General features: G+C 49.7%; 1 protein-coding gene across 1 annotated transcript in view; it reads left to right on the plus strand.

Annotated features, from left to right (window-relative positions):
* Nucleotides 1-9,815: 9,815 nt before the first annotated feature.
* The window catches only part of LOC103778344 (leucine-rich repeat-containing protein 75A-like), a gene marked incomplete at its 5' end in the record, with an annotated part of 41,956 nt that continues 27,825 nt past the window's right edge, over nucleotides 9,816-23,946 (plus strand). Inside the window, one exon of the mRNA XM_008945927.1 lies at nucleotides 9,816-9,944. Coding sequence (XP_008944175.1) covers nucleotides 9,816-9,944 — 129 coding nt within the window. The remainder of the gene's footprint in view (nucleotides 9,945-23,946) is intronic.

Raw genomic sequence — 23,946 nt, forward strand, 5'->3', positions numbered from 1 at the left:
TTAGGCTTGGTGTGGAATAGGTGGTTGTTAACTCTGAGTAAGCTTTAATGAAGACAAGGGGAAGGGAGGTTTTATTTCAATGTTGAGTTCAACTCTGTTTTCTCATCTCTTACTTTGAACTAAAATCTGCAAACCAAGACTGTTGTGGGTCAGTGGAATCAAGGCAATTTCAGGTGGTTGCTGCTTAGGTCTGGCCAACGTGGAGACACCAGCACAGGGCATTGGGTGCACGTTTGGGTGGGAGGAAGAGGAGAAGGCAGAGTTTGTTTTGGGGAGGAATGAGGTGGGGAGCAACGCCCTGGGGCAGTGGCAGGACCAACATGGGGTGCTTGGGGAGGGGGGTGGGGTCCTCAGGCTGAGATGGGAGAGGAGCATACCCATTGCCTCACCTACTGGGGCACAGTTTTGGCTACAGCAAAACATTTCACCTGATTCAGCTGCATGTTTGCCTTCTGGAGGTACCAATGGCAGCCCAGGAGCAGCACGTTGGAGACATATTTGGTGTGTTTTGGGGGGTGCTGGTGGCATGTCACAGTGGCTGGCTCTTCCTTTGCCACTGTCTATCCAAACCCATTTCTGTCCCTGCACTTCTCCCACCCAGGCTCCTGCAGTGCTGTAAATGGCACAAGAAAAAGCTTGACTTTTTGTTTATTGGAGTCAGCTGCAATTTGTTCATTTAAATGATTTTTTTAACATTCTCATCACTCCACAGTAGCCAGTTTAAGGAGTTAACTGAATATTTCTTTCTCTCAAAGACATCTTAAATTACTTCCTTTGAATAACTTACTCTGGGAAAGAACTGCATTGAGGAATCACTGATGCTTATTTTTTACTAAAACCTGTATCATTAAGATCTTAGGTTTTATTCTAGCACCTATCTGCTTTGAAGGATCCCAAAGCAATTGTCAAAGCATTTGTCTAGTCTTCCACCACTGAAATCCACTCCCTTTGAAGTGGAGCTCAGCATTCATTGAGTGGTAACAATACATCCCTCCATGGCTAATGCAATAATAATCAGCCCAGGGCTTGGAGGTGAAACCAGGTTTTAGGTGGCAGTTATTGGATTGCAAGCTCTTATTGTACATGCAGGAATGGATCAGTTTCTTTTGGGTGCTGGGGGGAAAAAGGGGGTGCCCAGGAGGCTCCCTGGTGATAGGGTGACAGCATTCTTGAGGCTTGCAGGTTCAAGGTGATGTGCCAGGGAATTTCAGTGCTTGGGGATGGTGTGGGAGTGTCTCCTGGTGTCTCATGTGCTCCCTGCTTGGCAGAGCTGAATATCCAAACAAAAAAACCCCTATCAGATAGACGTGGGTAATCCCTGTCTGGGCATTTTTGGCAGCACTGCTAACCCGGATCTGATTGATCCCCTGAAATGATCAGGTTTCTTTTTCCATGGCTGGATTGTGACATCTCTCCTGGCTGAGGGCATCTCCAGAAAGCAGCGTTTGGAATGGGTGGAAAAGCAAATGTGTCTTTTCAGGCGTGATGTGCAATTCCTTCTGTGCCTGGCTGTGTGGGCACTGCCTGCTCCTGGGGACAGCTGATGGTGCTGTGCTCAGAGAGGGCTCTCCACCCAACGGGCAGGATGGCACCACTGGACCTCAGAGGCACTGACCTCCTGAAATTCCTCACACTGGCAGCTGCTTGAAACAGGAGGTGGGGCTCCCATGGGCCAGGACAATAAATCCTGCTTTCCTGCTAGCCAGGGGCTGGTTCAACAGAATCAGTGCTGGAGTCAGGCAGCTCATGCCATGTGGTGTTCATCTGTGAAGTGAGGGCAACTGGGAGAAAGTGGCTGGATGAGGGCAGTAAAGAGTGAGGGGTGAGCACTCCTGTTTTCTCATTTTGCTGTTAGAAAAGAGGGCTGTCCCCAGTGCAGGCCAAGGGAGGCTGGCTCTCCTGCAGGCTGCTCTGGATTCCCATCCCATCACCAAACCTCAGCTCTAGGAAAATGCCACTTTTCCTGGTGTCTTCCTTGACATCCCAGCTGGGCAACCTTGATGTCAGCCGTGGACCATCTGGCCCAGCTGCAGACCTGTCCTGTCCATCCATCTGCTGCCATGTGGAGTGTCCCCCAGCCATGTCCTGGTCCTCTCCTTACTGGGGTCTCTTCCTTCTCCTGACACTGATCCCCCAAAACTCACAGGACTTTAATTACCTTTGAGGCTTTTCTCCCTTTCCTGTTTAGTGAGGCTGAGTTACCTGGGGAGGGATGGAGAGCTGGAGGGATGGGCAGACAGCAGAGTTAAGGTTGGGCCATCCAGCTCAAGATTTTTGGACTCTCTCCTTAGCATATCCCTTAGGAGAGAGACCTGCAGGGTGTTTGGCTCTTTGCTGTTACTGTGGTGCAGGATGGGGGTGAGGAGCAGGTTGCATGAAGTGCCTGTAGGCTCAGTGCTGCTCAGAGAGCTCTCATCAGCTGTAGTGTGTGTGAGGAGCCTGGTCTGTAATGTCAAACAGGGGGAGGTGGGTGATTGTGGATGCTGCTCTTGTGCCAGCAGTCGTTACTTGCTGAGTGCCCAGACACTGGGGCGGGCTCTGGCAGGCACTGGAAATGATGAAGAGGAGTGAGTCCTCCTCATCTGACAGTGTCATCTTCTCTTTGGAAACCTCTTCCCCTTTCCTGCAAGGATCTCAGTTCTGCCTTTTTTTTTTTCTTCTTATGTTCCTGTAAATATTTATTATAAAGAGATGTGTGTGTATTTAGTGTGAGACAATATCTGCATGCACAGAAAGTCTCCAGTTGTCACCTTCCAAGGACAAGAGTTGTTTGAGCTCCAGATCACCTCCAACAAAACAGTGGGGGCCTAAAGCCAGGCTTAAAAATGGACCTGGTATTGCTGGGTGAACAGCTGTGGAACAGATGGGGCTGTTCCTTGGCTGGAAGAGCAGGTACCAAAGCCACGCAGAGCTCTGTGCTTGCCATGCTGGGAAGCAAAGGTGAGAACACTATGAGTGGAATTGCCTGCTCCAGTTGCCTAAACATTATATGTCTAGGATCAGCTAATTAGAGGGGTTTTTCTTGGCAGATAACTGATAGAGACAGCCACATCCAGAGACTGACTCAGCCCAGCTGCCTTAGAGTAGGCTGAATCACCTTCAGCATTTGAATTGACAGCACTCTGAGCTTAGGTGACAAGTCTGCATCCTTACCTGATGGGAAATGAGATGCACCCTGTCCTCTAAGCCCATTCTCTGACAGATCTCAGAGACTTTTGCAAGGGAAAACAAGTATTTTTTTTTCATGTGGGGTGACAGGGAGAAGGGATGCAGTTAGGAGTTGGCAGCAGTGTGGTCAAGGCTGGGGTGGGTGTGTAGCCTTCATCCTGGGCATCAGCCACAGACCCATGCTGGGGCAGGAGTCCCTGGGCAAGCCCTGCTGCCTTTAATAGTGAGAAGTGCTAGTCACAGAGCAGAAGGAATGATAAATTGCATTTCTGCTTCTGACCTGTGGTTTGGACACTCCAGTCAGCAGCTGGGTTGCTCCAGCAAGCTCTTTTAGCAGACACAGAAATGTTTGAATAAATTTGCTTTCTAGTGCTTGATGGCAGAGTTGTTAATGGGAGTTTCAGCAGCAAGAGCAGAGTTAATAGGGTGGGTGTTTTGCAAGGTTGAAGCACTAACCTTTTTCTTTGGATTTTAGCCCTGTGGCGTGGTGGGCTTTGGGTGGAGCTGGCTAGCAGGAGGTGAGGAGGCTGTTAGAGGGGTCCTTTGGAGTCTGCACTCAGCTGTTGGCAAACTGGAGAGACTGGTGTGTTTGAATTGTTCAAAGAAAATCCTGGAGTCTCCTTCCCCGGGTAGTGTTCCCAAGCTTTTTCTATGCTGGGATCCCACTGGCTCTCTAAATTAAGATAGGATGGGTAACTGGGGCTGTCTACTTTCATCAAATATCCACGGGCACTTTCCTGAAGAAGCCTGCTAGCTGTAGTCCAGCCAAACTCCAATTAGGGTAATTGCATTTCCCTTGAAGTTTAAAATAAGCTCAGTGCATTCTTCTGCAAATCTTACTCGCAGTTGTTTATTATCTGGATGGCAGCATCATATCTCTGCCCATTAATCCATCTCTCCAAGTTTCTAAAATTCCAGCCTCCTGGAGGGGGTTCAAGCTGCCACCATTTATTATTTGAGTCTGTTTGCCAGGGAAATGTTTACTTCTTCCTTGAAACACTGACTCTCTGACTGCACCCTCACTCGAGGCTTGAATGAGCCATCATTGGTTCCAAAACAATAGTAGCTCTGTTAAACAGAAAATATCTCACATGCTTAAACTCCATTTTTGCACCATTCTGGTGGATTCGACATAGAAATTTGTAACAGCAGATGCTGATTGGGTTGAAGGTTCCCAGGGTACCTCCTGCAATGCCCCATTGAGACACACCAGTCCTACCACTGGCTGCCTGGTCACAGCTGAGCCACGTGTGGCTGCTGAATGTTGCCTGTCCTCTCTGAAGGGGCAAACTTGGGCATCCTTGCATTGCTGAGGTCTGTTTCTTCCCCAAATCTGTTGGAATGTGGTTGCTTTTCATCTGCTTTCCTCCTCTCTCAACCTGCGAGGTTGCTTCCTGTGTTAAGAAGCTGTTTGGGGAAGAGGAAGGAGGAGGGGGATGGACAGTGTGACTGTAGCCTTGTTTTCTGAGGACAGTCTGTTAAGAATTAAGCTGTTTACAGCACATTTATTGCAATGTATAAACACAGGGGTTACAGGGAGTGTGTGTGGATGACCAGAGCTGTTGGGCTGATGCACCAGGCAGACAATTTTTCCAGCAATGCTTTTCCATGCTGCTTGGGCATATCTCATAGGAAAGTGAAGCAGCACCAAAGTTATTAGCTGTGAAGCAAAGGCTGGTGGGCTCACCACAAGCAAAACAGGCAGAGGCTGATTGTAGGTGCTGTGGCAAGTGGCAGCTGACAAATCCATAAACACCAGGTTTTACTGGGCCTTGCTAACCTCATTAGCCAACCAGCCATTGGAGGATCTGTGATGGGGTCCAACACCCTAAGAATCAAAAGCAAGAAATATTTTGTTTGCTTATCTCCAAAGGAGGACTTCACAAAGCGTGGGGATTGAGCAGCTAAATGTGTCCTCCATCAAGAAAACCAATCCCACAGCTTTTGGGCAAGCCAGGCTGTGCTCATTGTGGAGTCACACCTCACATGCCTCTCTCTGAGCTGACCTTACTCCCCACGTTGCCAACGCTCACCTTATGAAATCATTTTCTCCAGATAAGTAGCTGCAGATGATTGATTGCACACAATATTAATCCTTCTCTTCCCTCATGCCCGACCCTTGTTTTATAATATCAACCTCTCTGCTTGGAAATTCAGTTTGCTCCCCTGGCTATTAGTGAAGATAAGAAACAGCCTTGGAAGAGGTACTGGCCAAACTAGCAGCCATCAAGATATTTATGAGCAGCTGTGATTGCAGGAGCTGGAGGTGATATTTTACACACTAACCTCATTTGGGCAGCCAGTAACTGCATTCGGTCCATGTTAATGAAAGCAGCAACAGCATAACCAGCTTTATCATAGGACTTCTCATGTGGACCTGCTGGATTCTCCTCTAATTGCAATTCAATTTGCAGTGATAAATAGTTTAATAAGTGAAAATGGGCCTGGCTTCCCTTGTTTGTGGCTCCTTGCTGCTCAGGGGAGCATTACACAGTGCTGCGTCTCGTGGAAACACAACCTGGAGCTTCCAAAGCCAGTTGCTCAACTCTTAGGGGTTGGTGGTTGTGCTGCTTTTTTTGACAGGCAGCAGAAAGGCAATGCCAAGTTGTTTTACTCAGCACCAGGGAAAGATAAGCTGGGAATACAGCTCCCCAAGGCCTTGCATTTATTTTTCCTTTTCACTGGGCAAACAGCGTTGCTTGGGTAGGGCTGACCTGGGGAAGTCAAAGGTGAATTCTTAGCCTGGACTGGTTTTGGGGTGGAAGGGCTGTTTCTGTGGTTGTTGCTTGCCAAAGGGACCCAGGCTGAAGAAACCATCTAACACAGCATCAGCCCTGTTGGGCAGCAGAGGTGACTGTGCCTGTGCTATCCCCTGGCTTGGTTTTTTTCCCCAAATTAATTGGGTTCTTTTATGCCTTCCATGTCTGTGGCTGGGATTTTCCATTGCCAGCTACCATGGAGGGAAGAATGATATTTTCTGATGGACTTTGATGTAAATTTCTGATTCCTTCACAGTTTGTGTTTGTTTGTCTTGTGGTTGGTTTGGGGTTCTTAAAAATCTATTAGCTTTGCATTGCTGCATTTGTAGAAGACTTTTCCTGTGGAGGCTGAACACAACTGGTTGCTGGCAGGAAGCTTTCCTTCCAGTGGGTAAACCATCCCCAAGGACTGATGAGTGGTTTGGCTTTCTCTCAGCCTCCCAAAGCTGGAAACCAACCAGATAAACTGCAGGAAGGTCATGGGTGAGAGCAAAATGAATTGAGCAAGTCTCTTGCTTTTTTATTAAGCCCCAAAGTGATCAGCTCTCCTTACTCCTCAGTCTTGCCTGGGAAAGAAAGACTTGAGCTGATGTGCAGGGTTTGGTAAGACAGACCTGGGGGCAGCAGCTTGGATTGCAGAGAGCTGCCTAACAGCAGGGCCAGCAGCTCCTTCCCTGGTGGCTCAGGGATGCTGAGATGTTCCCCTTCTCCTGCCACACGTGTGCAAACCTTCCCAAAGCATCCCAGAACAGTGCAGGGGCTTGGGGACACACGAGATAAAGACCCCTCCAGGCAGGACTAAGAAAGCCATGGTCCTGCCTGGCTCAGAAATACCATCCCTTTACCCTACCTCCTGCAAGCTGCATTTGTTATCCAGGTAAAGATCCCCTGGGAAAAGGGAACTTGCTGAAAAAAAACCCCAAGTGACTCGAGCCAGATGCTGGGTGTTTCCTCCAGAGCTAGCGAGCTGTGATTTGCTGCTGACAGTATGAACTGGTGTGAAGTTATTAAATTGCAGATGAGCTCATCACTTGGCCTCCAACGAGTTTCAGCCTTGAGTGGCTTTAAAATATTACGTGTGGTGGAAAAGAGACAATGCTGGTGTGGCAGAGAGACTTAGGGAGCAGCTGAGAAAGACATCTGTGCATAAAAAATGTGTCCCAAGAGGGAGGAGGGAATGCTTCATGTGAAAAATGTAAGCTCTCCCAGGAGAGAGGAGGAGAAACTCTCTGATTTATTGGTTCTGTGTTTTAATTTTAGCTTAAGAGAAAATTGTCAGAGTTTTGAGATGCTTAAAGAGAAGTGGCAAGATACTAAGCCTGGTCTGATCCTCAAAGATCCCAGTGTGTTGAGAGCTGTACATGCAGGATTCCTTTTACCAAGCTCCCACACCAGCTCCTTTGGGCTGTGTGGTGTTTGCCAGTGCTGCCATATCACCATGGGCCAAATCCAGCTCTTAACTTGATATTTGCTTAATCCTAATGTTGAGCTCTGCCAGACTGGGAAGATAACATCCATGCTGCTGTTAGAAGAGGTGTTTCTCTCCCTGGAAGAGCAGGAGTTTCCTTTGGGGATCTCCCTGCCCTACATTATCTGCACAATTTCTATTTCTCCTTTTTGTTTTTTTTTTTGACTTGCAAAGTAACCCGAGCTCCTGAACCCACATGATCCTGCACAGTCACTCATGTGGTGCTGAAATACATAAGAAGGAAGATGATCTTGAACAATGGAATTAGTTTTTCCAGCCTATTTAAACCCAACCATGCTGGAGCAGCCTTGGTGTGCTGGCCTGGCCCTCACAGTGCTGCTCCTGGGGAGCACAACACACCCCTCATCTTAGCTCTAGAGCTTGACACTGAGACTAATTCATAGGTTTTTTTTAAGTGCCAACTTGGCAGAAGCTGTGGGATAGATCATAAATTGGTTCAGGCTCTTTATTAGACTGGGCATGTTTGCAATCAGAGGGTGCATTGGCTGCTTGGATTTTGTGGCCAGTTGGATTTGTTGGTTTGGGGCTTTTTTAGTGCTCCTGGCCAGGCAGAACGGCCCCACATGTGGTTTTTTAACTGCCTCTGCTCTTTTCTACCAAATGGCATGTTTGCAAAGCTGGTGTTAAGTCAATCAGTGCTGTGGTGATGCCCCTAAAAACATCAAGGAAACCAGTAGCTGGAGACTTGCCACCTCGTTTGTGGAGCAGTGCTGGTGGTCAGCTCTTCCTTAGCAAGTTAGATCTCCACTATTCAGTGGTGGCTGTCAAACAACCACTTCCATGTCATTTTGGCAGTGTAGAGGCTCTGTTTTGCCAAAATGAATGGCAGGGTGGCAGGCAGGTCTCACTGTGGGCACATCCTTGCCCATTGAGTCTTGTAGAGGTCCTCTGGAAAGTAAATGCTTTGGGTTTACTCCCAAAAGATGGGTAGATGTGGTGTTAGCTCTGCTATGGAAAGGGGAATGTGTTCCCCAAGGGAGGGATGAACATCCTGAAATGCAGCAGGGCTTCATTTTGCTAAATCCCAGCCATACCAAGGAGAGGAGGCTGTGTCTGGGCTCTGCCCTTTAAAAGCAAAGGCAAGCCTTTGAAGAGAAATATAAGGCATCATATTCCTGTCAAAAATAAAAGGCAAGAAGGGAATGGCTTGCTCAAGCTCACCCAGTAAGGCAGGGCTGGAAAATGGGCCAGCTCTCTTGGAGCCTGTGAAGTCGGGTGGAGCCTGTGAAGCACGTCTCCTGCCATCCTGTGGGTGGAGGGTGGACCTCACTGCAACGTGTTCATCTGAGAGGAGTGCTCTCCTAGCCTCTGATCAGCTGCTGCTGAGGAGCAAAACGTAGTGGAGAGAAAATATTTGAAGTAAAAGGAGTAGACTATATATAACCCTTCCCCTCCTCGTCCCTCTGCACTAACATACTTCATAGAACGACGAGTTCTGTGCCAAAATTCCTCAAATTACTGTGACTAAGGATTGCAAATCATAGAAAATAGCCTTGGAGGGGACCTAAGGAGGTCTTGATCCATCCCTAGGGCAGGATCACCTCCATCTGAACTGTTCCTGACACATCCTTATCCAGTCTCCAATGGCAGAGCCCCCACCCCTTCCCCAGGCAATACTGCCCAGTATGCTCTTCCCAGCCCCTCCCAGTTTATCCTCCTGTTGCCATTGCTGCTGTCTCAGGCTCGTTCCTCCTGATGCACAGCAGACCCCGAGCACAGCCATGCTGGGTTTATTCTTCAATCCCAACCTGATGGAGCTGTCATGTTGTCTGGAGTCATCTTTGGTTCCTTGTTGCAGGCATACTGTGTGCTGGGTGGACTTGCAGCTTGTGGGGGGGATGAGGGTGCTCCTCCTGCAGCCCCAATGGCTCTCTGCAGAGCAGATAAAGGGCAGGAGTGGAGCTTTCTCCAGGGCCATGTGTCTGTGTCCCTTCCTTGTGGTGGGTGGTGGTGGGGGGCAAAGCTGGCAGTGGGCAGATTCAGGCTGGATGTGAGGAAGCAGTTCTTCCCCAGGAGAGTGGTGAGACCCTGGGATGGGTTGCCCAGGGAGGGGGTTGAGGCCCCATCCCTGGGGGGCTTTAAGGCCAGGCTGGAGGAGGCTCTGGGCAGCCTGATCTAGTGGGAGGTGTCCCTGCTCATGGCAGAGGGGTTGGAACTGGGGGATCCTTGTGGTCCCTTCCAGCCCTGACAGATTCTGATCTGTTTTAGCAGAGGACTTTAGAGCCCTAATGGCTCAATGGTTGGACTTGATGATCTTGGAGGTCCCTTCCAACCTAAAGGATTCTATGATTCTTCTTGACTTCTTCATGAAGATCACCATTGTGGGCTGATTTTAAGATCCACGCTTGCACTGACTTTTGTAGTACAAGTAATATTGTCCTTCACCCTGTTTCCTGCAGGATTTAGGAATGGAGTCAACCTCTCTGGATGATGTCCTCTATCGATACGCCAGCTTCCGAAACCTGGTGGATCCAATCACTCATGACTTGATCATCAGCCTTGCCAGATACATCCACTGCCCCAAACCGGTAGGTGCCATGGTCTCATCCCACCTCCAGGACTGTGCTGGCTTGGGAAACCACCCTGCTGGGAGTGTGGAGCTTCTCCCTGAGGGCTAGGTGTCTGTTTACTGCTGTGCCTGTGTATCTTTGGACCAAGAGGATCTCTTTGGAGGTGGTGATTTGGTTGCACAGCCTCCCAGCTGACTGACACTGACCTAACATCAGTAGTTTGGCTGTTCACACTGTGGTGTGCAAATTCTTTCTGCTTTCTGCCACTTTGTGTTCCTGTGTTAAAGACCTCAACCTATCAGCAACACTTTCTGCCTCACAAAAGTAACAGATCAGCCTTGGGTGATGTTTATCTTGACCCCCAATGATGAGGGAGTCCTTGGCTCTGCCTTCAAGGCCAGGTTTCCAAAGAAGCTCAGCCTCTTTGGGCTCTGACACGAGCAGGTTTCTGTGAGTGCAGCCTCAGGCAGATGGGAGCTTTTAAAACTCTCAGCCCAATTTGCTTGCTGGCAGCTAGAGCAGCATAAGGGCTTTGGAAGATCCCAGCCTGGCCACCTCCTTTCCAGGGTAAATGTGACTTTGCAAGGTGGCCACTGGTCCTTTGGATAATTGAGGTTTCCTTCCCCAGGCTTTCTTTTAAATAAGCAGTATTGTTGGTATCTGAGTCACAAAGCAGCATAGTCTTAGAAAGGTGTGGAGTGTCTGAGCTCTCAAAACCTGCTGCATAAGGAGGAAGAGGGGTAAGAGTGAAGACAAAAAGCTCCTACAGTGTCTATAGGAGATGTAGGTAGTATCAGATCTCTGTTTTGTTTTTTTTTTTGATCTTTTAGTCCTCCTGTGCTGCAGCTCCCTGCCTGTAATTTTGGGAGGATGACAGAGCTCTGCTAAATCGTTGTGATGTGTCCTGGCACTACAGTCAGGGTGACATGTCATGTACCAAAGATGAACTGACTGCAAAGATCCAAGACATCCACCTTTCAGGGGAAACACTTTTCTTCTGCAAAGCACTGTGCAGGGCAAGCAGGAGCTGTAATTGGTGATGCTCCATCAAGGCCTTGAAACTCCCAGGAATGGGCTTCCTCCTAAGGAGGCATTTCTGTCCATATTTTATATGGTCTGGTACACGTCAGAGTGTGGTGAGGGAGCTGAAGGCTCATCTCTCATAGTTGTGTTTTTCTTCCCCTTGCATGTTGCTGGTCAGGAATTAAAGCTGCATTTAACATAAAAAGTGTGAACTGTAGGAAGAGGCTGGGTGATGTTTTCCAGTAAGCCCAAAGGAAGGTTTGCAGAGCTTTCTGGTGGGATGTCTCCATTGTAAGGGCTTGCCTGGGAGTGTGGGAGCTGTGTGGCTTCCCTGAGCTTGCTGTCTGGGACCAATAATGTACTTTTGAGCAAAAAGGAAGCCCTTCCACCCCTACCACCTGCATTTGGCTCTTGTCATGCTTGCAGACGTGATGGAGCTTTGTTTGCAGGCCACCAGGAACCACCTCCCAACATTCTCCATATTTATCCTCCAAACCCTTCCCATGCCTTGTTGTCCTTGGGAAAGAGCTGCCTGGAGCAGCACCATGGCATCAATCATCCAGGCTCACTGCAGCAGGCAAGGCTTCATCTGCTGTTGTGACCTGGAGCAGGGAAGAGAGGTGCAAATGCCCCAGGCAGGGAGAGTACTTGGTGTTTGTGGGTCCATCCCCTGTGGAGGAGAAGGGTGCAACCCTCCCTGCAGCCCTCCTGGAGGGCAGCACCACCAATGTCCCAGCAGCATCTCAGGGGGGACATCTATGTTTGTTTTCTCCTCCTGGAGACAGCAAAGTCAGCAGCAGCTCATCTGTTCTCATCTCTGCTACTGCTTACCCCTCTTGTGCCCTCTTTTGATTTGAATGTGGCATTTTTAAGCTTTTCTTGGAAAGGGACTGTCCCTATGTGTGATGTGCTCAGTATGATGGGGCAGGGGTCCAAGCTGGGACCTGGAGGCGTCGCTCTCCTGCACTTACTGCTAATGATGGGTCTTTAATTTCCTCTAAGAGTGTATGAAGCAATAGAGTCATTCACTGCTGCTTCTTGTGGATATTTTACTTAACAATAGCCTCCACCAGTAGTTAACAATGAAGGAAATGGCTTTTTTTTAAATATTTGAAGGTTACTTTCATGTTGCTGAGGAAAAGCCCCAGTGATGCTCAGGGTGTGTCAGCTGATACTCAGGCTATGGTGTGAAATTGGCTCTGGAAGTGCTTCATAAAACTCTCTACACTCAATAAACCCTGTTGGGAAGGGTGGAGCTGGAGCAGCAGCATGCAGACGTGGCTGGGGGACATCAGAGACCCAAATCTCCATCTCCACAGGTGGATGTCCCATATCCTACAGCATGAACTCAGGACACAAACACCTCCCTGTGCTGTGTAGCTAAACCCCTGCAAGGATAGCAGTGTACCCTGTGCCCTTCTCCTCTGGAGGGCAAGGTCCCTTCCTCCCTCCTCCCCCGTGGGGCAATGAGATGGGGAACTGGAGAAGCCTATTTTGCTGGGCATGTTTCCAGGCAGAGGCCCCGTTCCCCCGTGGAGGTGACACTGTCCCAAAGTGTCAGGACTAAGCTGCTTTCTCCTCCACGTTTTGCCCTGGAAGTTGGACAGTGAGCTGTGGCCAAGTGTGCCACCAACTGTGCTCTAAACCTTCTTTTTTTTTTTTTTTGACAGCTGAGGATGCTGGATGAGAAATAATTTCATCCTAGTGTTCAGTGGTGGTTTTCTGAGCCACTGGTTTTCTTAATGTCCCCCAAACCCTCCGTGTCTTATTCACCTGGGTTATTTTCCAGTCCTCTTTCCCCCTAGACCTTTTTCCCTTCTTGCAGTTTCTTTGACAGAGACTTGGCAGCAGCCCATGAGAGCAGGAGAAAGCTCAGGGCCAGGAGCTTGCAGAAGTTGGGGCTTTTGCTCTGCCTGCCAAGGGTATGCCACTGCATCCCAGGGCACAAATGTACATGAATATTTAGGCTGAGGCAGCTGTGGACTTGCCCACATCCATCCAGAGCTGGGACAGAGGGGGCTGAAGAATGGGGCTGACCTGGCCCCTGGTGCCTATTAACTTGCTCAATTAAATATGTGTCTGCTTGGGGTTCTGTGGGCTCATTTTCCTCCTCCCTCCTAGAGAAAGCACTTTCCTGGCTTTCTGTACATTGCTTTCTTCACTCAGCCTCTATTTATACCAGCCTCCTTAACTTACAGGTGACCCCTTGGTCTCTCCTTTGAGCTAAAATAAAAGTTGAATCGTTTTTCCAAGCTCTGGGTAAACACATCCCAGTCTGTAGGGCCAGAAAAAAGTTGGCCTGGGCTCTCCAACATGGCTGTGGCTCAGCACAGTTCAGTGGGTGTTTACACCAGCAAGAAAATTCAAACCAGCAGCAGGGCAAAGATCTGACTTGTGCTGGAGGAGTCTGGAGTGCTTTGAAGGAGCAGAAATTGTTTGGGTGAGCTTTAGGATGGACGTCAGTGTGTGACGTCCAAGGGCTGGATCATGTCTCTCCAGACCCTCCCAGCCTTCCCCAAGGCACTTGTGTTTGGGTGACTTTTGCTCAAGGACCCAAGTGAAAACTCTTTTTCCAGATCAATTGGAGGTCAAGGTTTGGATTTGGTCCCATCAGGGCTTGGATTTAGTCCCATCCCTCCTTACAAACCTACAGTGCAGTTCAACCAAACCTGGGTATATTGAGCAGCCATTCCTTGAGGGATTGGGATGTGCCAGCAGCACGAGCAGGTGGCACCTCCAGAAACCCCAGTGGAGCTGTGTGGGGGCAGCTGCCCAGCTCTGGCTGTGGCTTTTTGGGTTGCTGTCTGCTGGGGAAGGTTTCAGGCTGAACAAATGCTGCTGTTGCCTGTGAAGGTTGGGTTGAGTGGTGGCTGTAGGTGTTGCACTTGATATTTATCCCCTTGTGCAGCTATTGTCAGCCTCTGGGGTTTGTTATCCCTCAGAAGAGGCAGTTTTGCTCTCCAGGAAGCTCTCATGTTGTGCAGTAAGTTTTCCAGCGTTGGTTCAAGGCTGTGTTTGCACAGGATCAAAGACATTTGAACAAGTGTTTTCTTCCCCATGGCCATGACCTTGGGGGGACAGTCTTTTATCTTCCTGCCTCTCTCCAACCCCAGCCCCGTGGAAAGGTGCCAGGCATGTTCCTCAGAGAGTGGCTCAGCTCCAGGCCCAGCCTCACAGCTGCCCCTTTCCAAAGCCTGGTGCCAGGGTGAGGAGCCACTTGGTGCTGCTGGCACCCTCAGTGCCACGTGGGGCTGCCCTGGCAAAGGGGAAAGGGGACAAAATGCTCCAGCCAAGCTTGGTGACGTGGGCCAGAGCTGCCCCCCTGCCCTGTGTCTGCCCTGGAGCTGCTCAGGGTTCCAGAGGCAGTCGTTCCAAGGCAAAGGAGCTGAGAACACAAAGGGGGCAGGAGCAAAGGGCCCCTGTAAAATCTGCACAGCTCTCCTGGCCAGCAGCAATAGCTGGCCATAAACTATTGGAAAATTAAGCTGCTTTTTTTTTTCCACAGACCAAAGCCACATGTACGGATGAGTGATGACTGTGATAGGGAGTGAGTCAGGCTTTCCTCCAGCTCGAGGAGATGTTGAAGGCAGGATGAGAGCTGAGTGGGGCTGGGGAGAGGAGAAAGTGAAGCCTTGGGCAGAGGGAATAACCTTGAGACCCTGAGGTATTTGCACCAGCCCTTACCATCCTGGAAATGTACCCTGGAAGCTTCACCAGCCCCTGAAGACTGCCCAGAGTAAATCCAAAGTGAGGTTTGGGCTTTGCTGATCCCCATCCTGCTGCTCTCTGGGGAGGAAGGCTTTCCTGCTGGTCAGTGGCTGGGGAAGGGCTGGCAGAGCAGCTTAGCAAAACCCTGTCCCAAAGCCCAGCTTTGCCTGTCCATTTTTCTGCTGGTGCCTTCACTTCTTGGGCTGCAGCTCTGCTAAGAAGACAGGTGACAGATACAATCTCACTTGGGTGTAGGGTGCAAGATCTGGAAGCTGTGCACAACAGCTGCCATGGTCCTCAGCTACCCACCAAAACTGGGAGTGTTTCAAGGTGTATGACAACAGCAATGGGTTAGGGAAGGCATTTAAAATCTCTTCTAAGCAATTGGTGTAGCTGGAGGGGTGACGTGCTGGGACTGGAAGTGAAATGGGCTTTGCCCTTGTAGCTCTGGATAGAGGAAGATTTATTTTTGTGTTTGCTTCTGTGTCACTTGAGAAATATATGCTCAGCTGCATCCCTGGCTGAGATGTCTGTGCCTGCCTGAGCTCTAAATGGATCAGGTTTGCAGTATGGGTTTCAATAGGTGAATTGTCACCCACGAAAACAGGAAAGGATGGAAAGAAAAAGTGGTTATCGTGACCTAGATGAAATAATCTATTTCTATCCCTTCTTCAGCCCCATGGTGGAAGGATTTAACTTGCAGTGAGGGTGAGGGTTTTGTGTCCTGCCTTTTTAAAATGTGTTCTTTCTGATGGGGCTGTGTTGAAGCTAAAATGAGTGGTTTTCCTCTTTACTATCCTGTGTGCTGTCACGTGTGGCTACAACTACATTAATAATCTCAGTTTATACATGGCAAATGTAATAAGGATACTGAGACCACCAGCTTGATGCCTTTTTCCCCCAACCAAGCACATAACCCAGCTCCTCCACCATGTGTTATTATTTGATCTCTAATTCAAATCACCATTCCAAGTTTCTGGTATCACACTCATTTTGACAGCAGTAGAGTATGAACTGAAATTATAGCTATGAAGTGATGACACGTTGAGGGACACTCAGACACTGTCTGTTGGGTGAGCTTGTCAGCCTCAGAGAGTTTCTTGCCTTTCCCTTTTGCTGTTAGATGTGCAAGGAAAATGAGACCCACAGATCTTCTTGAAAAGCTCTCAGATTCCAGATGCAGAGTGCTGTGAGAGCACCGAGTGTTATTTGTTCTTTGCTGTAAGAATCAGCATGAAAGTAAGTTGATTTATGAATAAAAACCCTCTGAAACCCAAACTACCTGACGTAAAAGCAAAGGGGATGATGGGGATTCAACTAAGTCAGTTGAATTCTGGCTCCTTTGTTTTTTTCTTTTCCAGTCTCACTCCAAGCATGAAGATCACTCTTTATGGGTATTGAAGACATCTGCAACACATTAAAATACCCTGCAATATGAAACAGGCTGCAGAGCTCAGACTCCACTAATGACAGCTCTGCCTCTTTCCTAACTTAGTATGTCATGCCCTCTGCTCATCTTTTCTTTGCAGAAAGAGAGAAGCTGTCTGAAGTCCCTGTGGTGTGAGCTGCAGCTGAGCAGAGTGCCTGGGAACCAGGGCAAAATTGCACTTTGCAGGGTGTTTTTAAATATCAAGGCTAAAAGGCAATAGCACTGAGGTCGAGATGGGCTGTGGTGGTCCCACTACTGTCAAATTTTGGGTTTTATATGTGAACTGGGCTTGCAGCAGGAAAGAGGATGAGCCCTGCCAGCTCTGCTGTCCTCATCCCTCCCTGCCTGCTGAATTTGCTCCCTGGCACTGGGCTCCTTTGCACGTAGGGATGTTGAGTAATTAATCACAGACTGATTTGCTTTCCTACCCGTTGTGGCCCTGAGGGGATTCAGCTTGTGACAGGAGCTGAGCCTGTTTGCTGCAGGAGAGGCAGGAGCAGCCTGGGGAAGCCCACCCAGCACACCCTTTATCCATGACAGACCCAAAAAATTCCCTTGCATTAAAAAGGATCGAGTTTTTAATGAGACTGGGCTAAGGCATGGCAGTGTGGAGGGACAAAGAAGTCTTTGTCACCTTCCCAGCTACCTAACTGCTGCCACGTGGGGGTCAGTGAACAGAGAATCTGGGGTTTGAAAGCCTCTGAAACCCTGCAGCACAATTTGGGAGGAAAGAGGCTGGATAAACACAACTGGTTATTGGATGAGCTGACAAGCTCTAAAAAAAGAAGAAAACATCCAGTGTGGTCAGGGTGGCTTCTATCAAACTTTTATCTTTTTATCACTTTTGGCTTGTTTAAACCCCAAATCTCCCTGCTGACTGGCAGAATTGCCAGGCCACTTGCTCAGCTCCCATAATAATAATAATAAGATGACCTTTCCTAACGCCTGCATAGCCTGCTGCAGACCCTCCTGGAGGCTGCAGGGTGGGCTGGGTTGGCTTGGGGATGGATCTTGCAATGCCTCCAAAATGTCAGGTTGTTTCTTCCACACCTTGTTTCTCTTCCCAATTTCTTCTCCTGTAGAGGTAAAAAAAATCCATAGAGGATGACACAAACTCCCACTGCCTCTGCTCTTGACTGGCCCATTGATGCCAACTGGCTGGACAGAGAAGAGGCTCCTCTCACCTTGCTTCTTGGTGGCCTCCTCTTCATGGTGTCACATCAATCTGACTCCTGGCAGAGGATTTTGCCAGTGCCTGGGTGCTGCTGGTGCCACGTGGATGCAGACAACCTGGCTGAGCTTCCCATGGGGGTAGAGCTGAGTCTGTGGGTGAGGCTGTTGTTGCCCTGATTAGCTCTGAATCTTTTCTAAGGTCCTTTCTGGAACAGCTCTGGCAGCCAAGAGCTGTGTGTTGGTGCAAAGGCAGGTTCCACCCTGCCCCATGCTTCACCTGCAGGCTCTCCAATAACTCCAAGTAAGTGTCCCCAGGGGAAATGATGGATGAAGAAACAGGTACCTCATTAAACAGTAACAACATATTTTATTGATGTTTTCTGGTGGTAATTGACGTTTGAGTTCAGCTCATTTAGCTTTTAATCAGAACATAATTACCCACAAAGGAAGGAAGCACATTGATTCCCTGCCTCCCAGCAGGAGCATGATTTATTTACCTGGAGCTCTGAAGAGTGTGTGGTGGGGAGCTCTCCTGTGGGTGACTTGGGCACTTGGATGGGTCTTTTAATATCTATTTCCAGCCTAACTCACAGGTATGTGAACACTAAGGAAGCAAATGATCTGCTGGCAATAGGGATTTGCAGAAATAATTGGTTTAAGAAGCACAGTTTTGAGGTTTTTAGTGAGGAGGGCTTTCTTTTCTACTGACAGACCACTGCTGATGGCTGAGGATCTGCCCAGCCACAGGCTGTGGCCACTTCTGACTCTGTTCAGGCAGAAGAGCCCTAATCCTTTGTCAAGGTGGGTGAAAGAGGCTCTAACAGACATTATGCCCCAGTCTCAGCTGTTCTGAGACCAGGTACACCTGGTTGGTTGGTGACCACCTAAAGCTGTCAGTGCCCAGGACATGTTTTTGGTTACCCCTGTCACATCCCAGTGAGACTGCTGCTCTCCAGCAAAGCAGGGGCAGCTCCCCAGTGTCTGGGGAAGGGACAGAGATGGTGACATGTCCAGGAGTCTCTGGAAGGACAGAGAAGTGAGCCCTGTTGAGGTCTCAGTGGCACTGAGGGATGTAGATACGGGGTCCTAGGGGCTGGTGCAGTTGCCCCATGTCCTGCCTTTGCCCCGTGCCATGGGCTTGAAGGAGAATCCATTGGTTTGCAAGTCCCCCAGATTTCAGCTGCTTTGCTGGGTACTGTAGTCAGCCTTTGCAGGGGGCTTCAGAGGTGCTGAGGACCAATGGTGCTTCAGGGTGAGCTGAAAGCACTTGAGGATAAAAATCTACTGCTGCCAAGCTGCTCTCCATGCTGGTTCTGCAAGCCCTGTACCTTTGCCACTGATCACCCAGCTCTGCCTTTGCAGCCCCCAGGAAGAGTCACCTCACCAGGGCAGCTCTGTGACCTCTTGGGGGTTTGGCTGGGCCAGGTCTTGGAGATGCTTTCACCCAGCCAAACAGAGGTGTGTAGGTGAGCAGCATTGCAGATTTGGGGTGGGTCAGGACCCTGAGGGGTGCTGATGAGGCAAGAGGTGTCCTCCTTCCCCAGAGACCCACCAGGTGATGGGTCCTTCCAGAGGGGATCCAGCTGCACTGTCTCTCTTGGGCAAAAAGTGACAAGGGAATGAGAAGAGCCAAGGTCTTGCAGCTAGGGAGGCTGCCAGCTGATTTTCAGTGGTTACTCTTCATAGATGGCAGGAACCATGATTTCTGGTCAGAGTCCAGCAAGTGATTAGCTCACAGTTTGGAGTATTTAGGGATTTGGGTAAGAGCCTTATCCCACCCTGTCCATCTTCAAAGAGTTTTGCAATCATTAGGTAATTTGCTAATCCTCCTGATTTCACTGTCACTTTCCCTTTTGTCCTTTCCATCCAGCTTTCCAGGAAATCCTCAGAGCAGCTCTTGTGTCTGTGTTTGTAGTTTCCCATCTCCTTGGGGCACTTGATGCAGTGACCCAGGTCCCTCAGGCATCCCAGAGCTGTTGCTGGGAGAGCTTGGCTGGAGCACAGCCACTGCTGGGAGCTGCTGCTTTGGGGCTGAGCTCTTATCTTATTTTCTTTTTAAAAAAATCAATCTCCAGTCCTCTTGTGCCTGCAAAGGCCCCACGTTGGCTCATGAGCTGCGGGTGAACCTTGCTCTGAGGGTTGTGTCCTTGCAGGGAGCAATGGGGGCTGATGTGAGGGGGTCACTGCTGCCCCTTCCCAGGCTCTGTGCAGCTCAGGAGACTCCCAGGGGTGGTGGCAAGGGGCTGAGAGCCCCCCCAGAATGACAAATATTTGCAGTGCTGTCCTGGGGACACTCCTGCTCTGCTCCAGCAGCAATAACAGCCCAGGCTGGGGTTTGCTTCCTGTGGGATCCCGTGCACTGCAGCTGAGCCATGGGCTCTGCAGGAGACTTGGGCTGGGAAAATCTCCACGTGCTGTCCTACATCTGGGACAGAAATAACCAAAGCTTCTGCTCCTGGTTTAATCCTGGGGTGAGGGGGTACAAAGGACAGCAAGCTGTGCCTGGGTGTGGCAGCAAAGGCAGGTGCTGGGCTCCTGCAGTGCCCAGTAGGATGCCTCCTGAGATGCCAGCTCCTGAGACAAGAGTGGCTGGGGCAGGGTCTGGCTCCAGAGCCACCTCTGCTCGAGGCAGAGTGGTGGGAAGAGCCATGGGCACTGTGCAGAGCTGCAGGCACCCGTTGCCCTGCAGAAAGGGTCTCCATGCCGTGCACAGCACTCCCCAGCAGGTCTGGGAGCCTGAGGAGCACAGTGAGGAGCTCTCTGGGCATGCAGTGCTTGCTGCAGCCTGGGCTCACATGGGTGAGTAGAGACTTCAGGTCTGGAGGTGAGGGCTGATGCTGTTTGCCCAAACCCTGGGGAGCTTTGCCTGCCAATTGCTCTTGGGCAGTGGTAGCGAGTGGTGGGGAGCCGATAACCCACTGGTGATGTGTCCCCCAGGGCTCTGAAATCAACCCTCCCTGTCTGCATGTGGAGGAGGAAGGTGAGTGCCATCATCCCTGAGCACACTGACTCTGGCAGATGTTAGGAGTTGGCACCTCTGACCCTTCTTCTCATTTGCAGGCCAGTCAGAGTAGCACCTTGGATGGTTTTCTGTCTGCTGTTCTGCACCAGCTCTAATGACCAGCTCCCCAGTTGGGTGTTTGCTGAGGCTTTTCCAGGGTAATGAATGGCTCTTCTGGACTTTTAGCTGCTTGCTTTGTTTTATGATAGCTCCCTGTGCCTATCAGAAGGGTACAGATGCATTTGTCATTAAAAGGATGGGCCAGTGACCCTTCCAGGAATGACCTCAGCATCTAAACGACCTTCCCATTAGTGACTTTGTTTGTAGCACTGAAGTGGGTCCCATTTATTCAGCTGAGGATCTTACTGTGTACAGTCAGGAGCACGTGTTGGAGTGATGGTGCCCAAAAGCCTCCTCCACAGTCACAGTTTTGCTCTGCACACCTTGACCAAGGATGGAGTCAGTGGCCTCAGGCAATGCAGCTAATGGGTGCAAAGCTGCCTGCAGCTCCCCTGCCCTTCTCTCCATTGTTTTGGCTATTGTTCATTTTCTCCCTGCTGCAGAAGCTAAGCTGGGTACCCTCCAGTAGCTCTCACAAAAGAATTTTATATTATTTTTTTGCCATTTCCCTTTATCTTACATGTTCCCCTCAGGGCCATCTATCACCTTGAATTTTATTGCCTTCTTTAATTGCTTCTCTGAAGCCCAAGCGTAATATCACTCTAGGATCCTTTTGAATCACTTCCTGAGTTGCTGCAATTCCATCCTTCTTGTACTTCTGGCTCTCTTGATAGACCCTATTGTACATATTGCTTTTCATTTCTGTGTGTCACCACTGAATCAAACCCATCCCACCCTGGCCCTTGGTCCAGGCAGGGGGTGAGTGCTGCTTCCAGTGGGGCACAAAACTGCTTTCCACTTCCTTCTTTTCTTTGTTTCTACAAATTTCCTCTTTCAGTGTTCTGCTGCAATGTCACCAGCTTCTAATTTGGGCTAGTTCAGTGAAGGGTTTAATTGCAGATGTCCTTGGTGCCCCGTGGTTGCCCTGGGTGAGCACACAGGGCTGTGTTGAGATGCCCAGTGTAGATGTCCTCAGCCTGGTTGCCCAGCTTTGGCTGTGGCTTTGTGGTGTCAGGCCAGTCCAGCTCTGGACTGTGATTTTTGTCAGAGCTGAGCAGAGCAAACCCTTTATTGAGAGCAAAAGAATGAAGCTTGCTGGTGCTCAGTCCCTTCCTGGCTGTTGTAGGGAAGTCAGCATCCACTCCTATCTCTGCCACCAGCATGTGATGGCAAGATGTGACAATCTCATGCCTTTGTGGTTTGAGCTGTGCTGGGGAGAGGGTTTGCACTGCTGATAGATCTGCCTGGAAGCAGAGGATTGGGGATTTTTTGAACCATGAAGTTAATGCATGTGCCATGCCCCGTGACTGGTTAATTGGATCAAAGCCAGTTGCTCCTTTTGGATCAAGGAGTTCATAGGACCTTCTGGAGACCTTCTGGAGCATGGCAAGGAGCTATGGGCCAGGCAGTTATCCTCAGCTTGAAAGCCTAGTTATCCCTGTGGGCACCTCCTGCCCAGAAGTCCCCAGATGGAGGCCACTTATGGTTTGCACCACTTGCTGACTTTCTGCCTCATTGAGTTCTGCTGCTGTCAGCCAGGACTCCACAAAAGGTCAATTTTGCCATGCTTGCTGCCAGACCTGATGCTGCCTCTCCTGGCACACAGGACCTGCCATCTGCTAGGGGACACCTTCATCCACTGCTCCTGCCACCGTGCCAGCCTTCTCCAATAAGGTGATGAAGACCAGAAGTGCTGCTTAAGCCAGGTGCCCTCAGCAAAGGGCTTGCAGCTAATGGTGGCTGCAACCTTCAGCTGGTCTTGTGCAAAAGCATTTTCAGGTTGGGGACACGCTGTGCAGGATCTGGGGCTGTCGTTCCTGGTTCTGCATCCCTGGCCTGATCTCTGCAGGCCTGGCCACAGGGTTTGAAATTGTTCTGCCTGGTTTGGTTGCTGGGTTTGGGTTTTGAGCAGGTAATGGGATGAATTTTCTGGTCAGGAAGGTTGATGAGAAGTGATTCCTCTTCTCAGTTCTTGCAAGATGTCCAAAATGGTCATTCCTGTGCAAAAGGGTTGCTGCTGCATGGGATGTTTTAAGGACACCTCCCTGCAGAGCTCTTCCCTATAGCATGACAGGGATTGTTCCATGTTCATCTTCATGTCTTGCCCAAGGGACTCAGGGACTGGCCAGCCATGAAGCAAGAGGGTTTTGGTGCTGGTGTGGATCTTCTCCTGCACTCCTGGATGGGGTTGGAGCCTCTTATGAAGGGATGATCTCACACCCACCCCAGTGCTCACTGCCGGGTGGGTGTCAGCATGTTTTGGCCTTTGGTGAGATGGGAATGGGGGATTTAAAGTCTTTTCTACCTCCTCAGCTTCTGGTCGTGCAGGAGGAGGACACTTCACTGGAGAAAACTCCATCAGGGCTTCAAAAGGAAAATCTGGCAGTGACTTGCTGGGGCTGGCTGCAGTGCAGATGTCTGCATGCAACAATAGGCTGCAATTTAGCCCCATGCTTTGAAAGCAAAGGGGGGAGGAGGGGAAAAAAAAAAAGAAGAAAGGAAAGGGGGAAAAAAGAAAACCAGAAGGCCATTAGATGACTTCAGCTCTGCGTGACTCCATCAAAAGGGAAGGCATTGTAAATTTGGTTTCTATTAAAGCCCAGCACCCTGGTGCTGGAGAGCAGGATGCTGGGCTGGTGCCAGCAGGCAGAGAATTTGGGGCTGCAGGGGGGGGGCTGCAGGGTTTGGGTGGGCAGAGCTTTCTCCTGGCTGCTGCGTTGACCTGGGTGAGGGAGTTCAGCTGCTCTGTGCTGGTGGATGTTGAGCCTGACTTTCACTTACTGATTGTCTGAGTGTGTCCCTGTGCCTCCTCTGGCCACCTTCTTAGCAGGGATTTGGAGGTCCCTGTGGCCCACCAGCTTTGGCACATGTTGGGGATCTCCTGGCAGGTGAAAGCTCTTCAGATGAGGCCATTTCACAGTGCTGAGATAACATTTCTTCATTTTTTTGGTCATCCTTTCCAAGCCCCATGGTCTGTCCCTACCTCAGCACAAGGTCCTGGGGCTTTGCTCTCCTTTGCCTCTTACTAATGTCAAAGCCATTGAGGGTGATCTGTCCTAGGGCTTCCTAGAGCATCTCTTGCTATTTGATGTCTGTGTTCAATAGTGTAACAGCTCTATTTGCCATTGTGACCATAGGGTGGTTTGGGGTTTTTTTTTTGCTTAATACTCCAAACTCTTTTCCTACTGTCCTAGCCAATCACCCAAGACAAACAAAAGGAGGAGGAGGATCTGGAAGGAATTCTATCATTCTCTGTATTTTCTGGGTAGGAAATAGGTCATGTTTTAGGGCTCACCATCCACTCATTCTGGCTGAGGGGTCTCCACACCAACTATTTCATAAAAATTATATTTAAGTCAAAATAATGATCTGGGAGGGCCAATATAGGACTTCTTGCATGTTAAGATTTGCAGGACAGCACCTTTTATTTTTCCCAGAGATGGATTGTGAGTGACAGAAACGTGGGGCTGTGTAATAACAGGAGACAAAACCTGTTGCTTCCTCCAGCCCGAGACAATGGCTAATTGTTCTAATTTGGGTCAATCCCCTGCTGTGCTGCAGCAGGA

This window comes from Merops nubicus, unplaced genomic scaffold, assembly GCF_000691845.1.
Source record: "Merops nubicus isolate BGI_N331 unplaced genomic scaffold, ASM69184v1 scaffold6158, whole genome shotgun sequence".
NCBI lineage: Eukaryota > Metazoa > Chordata > Aves > Coraciiformes > Meropidae > Merops > Merops nubicus.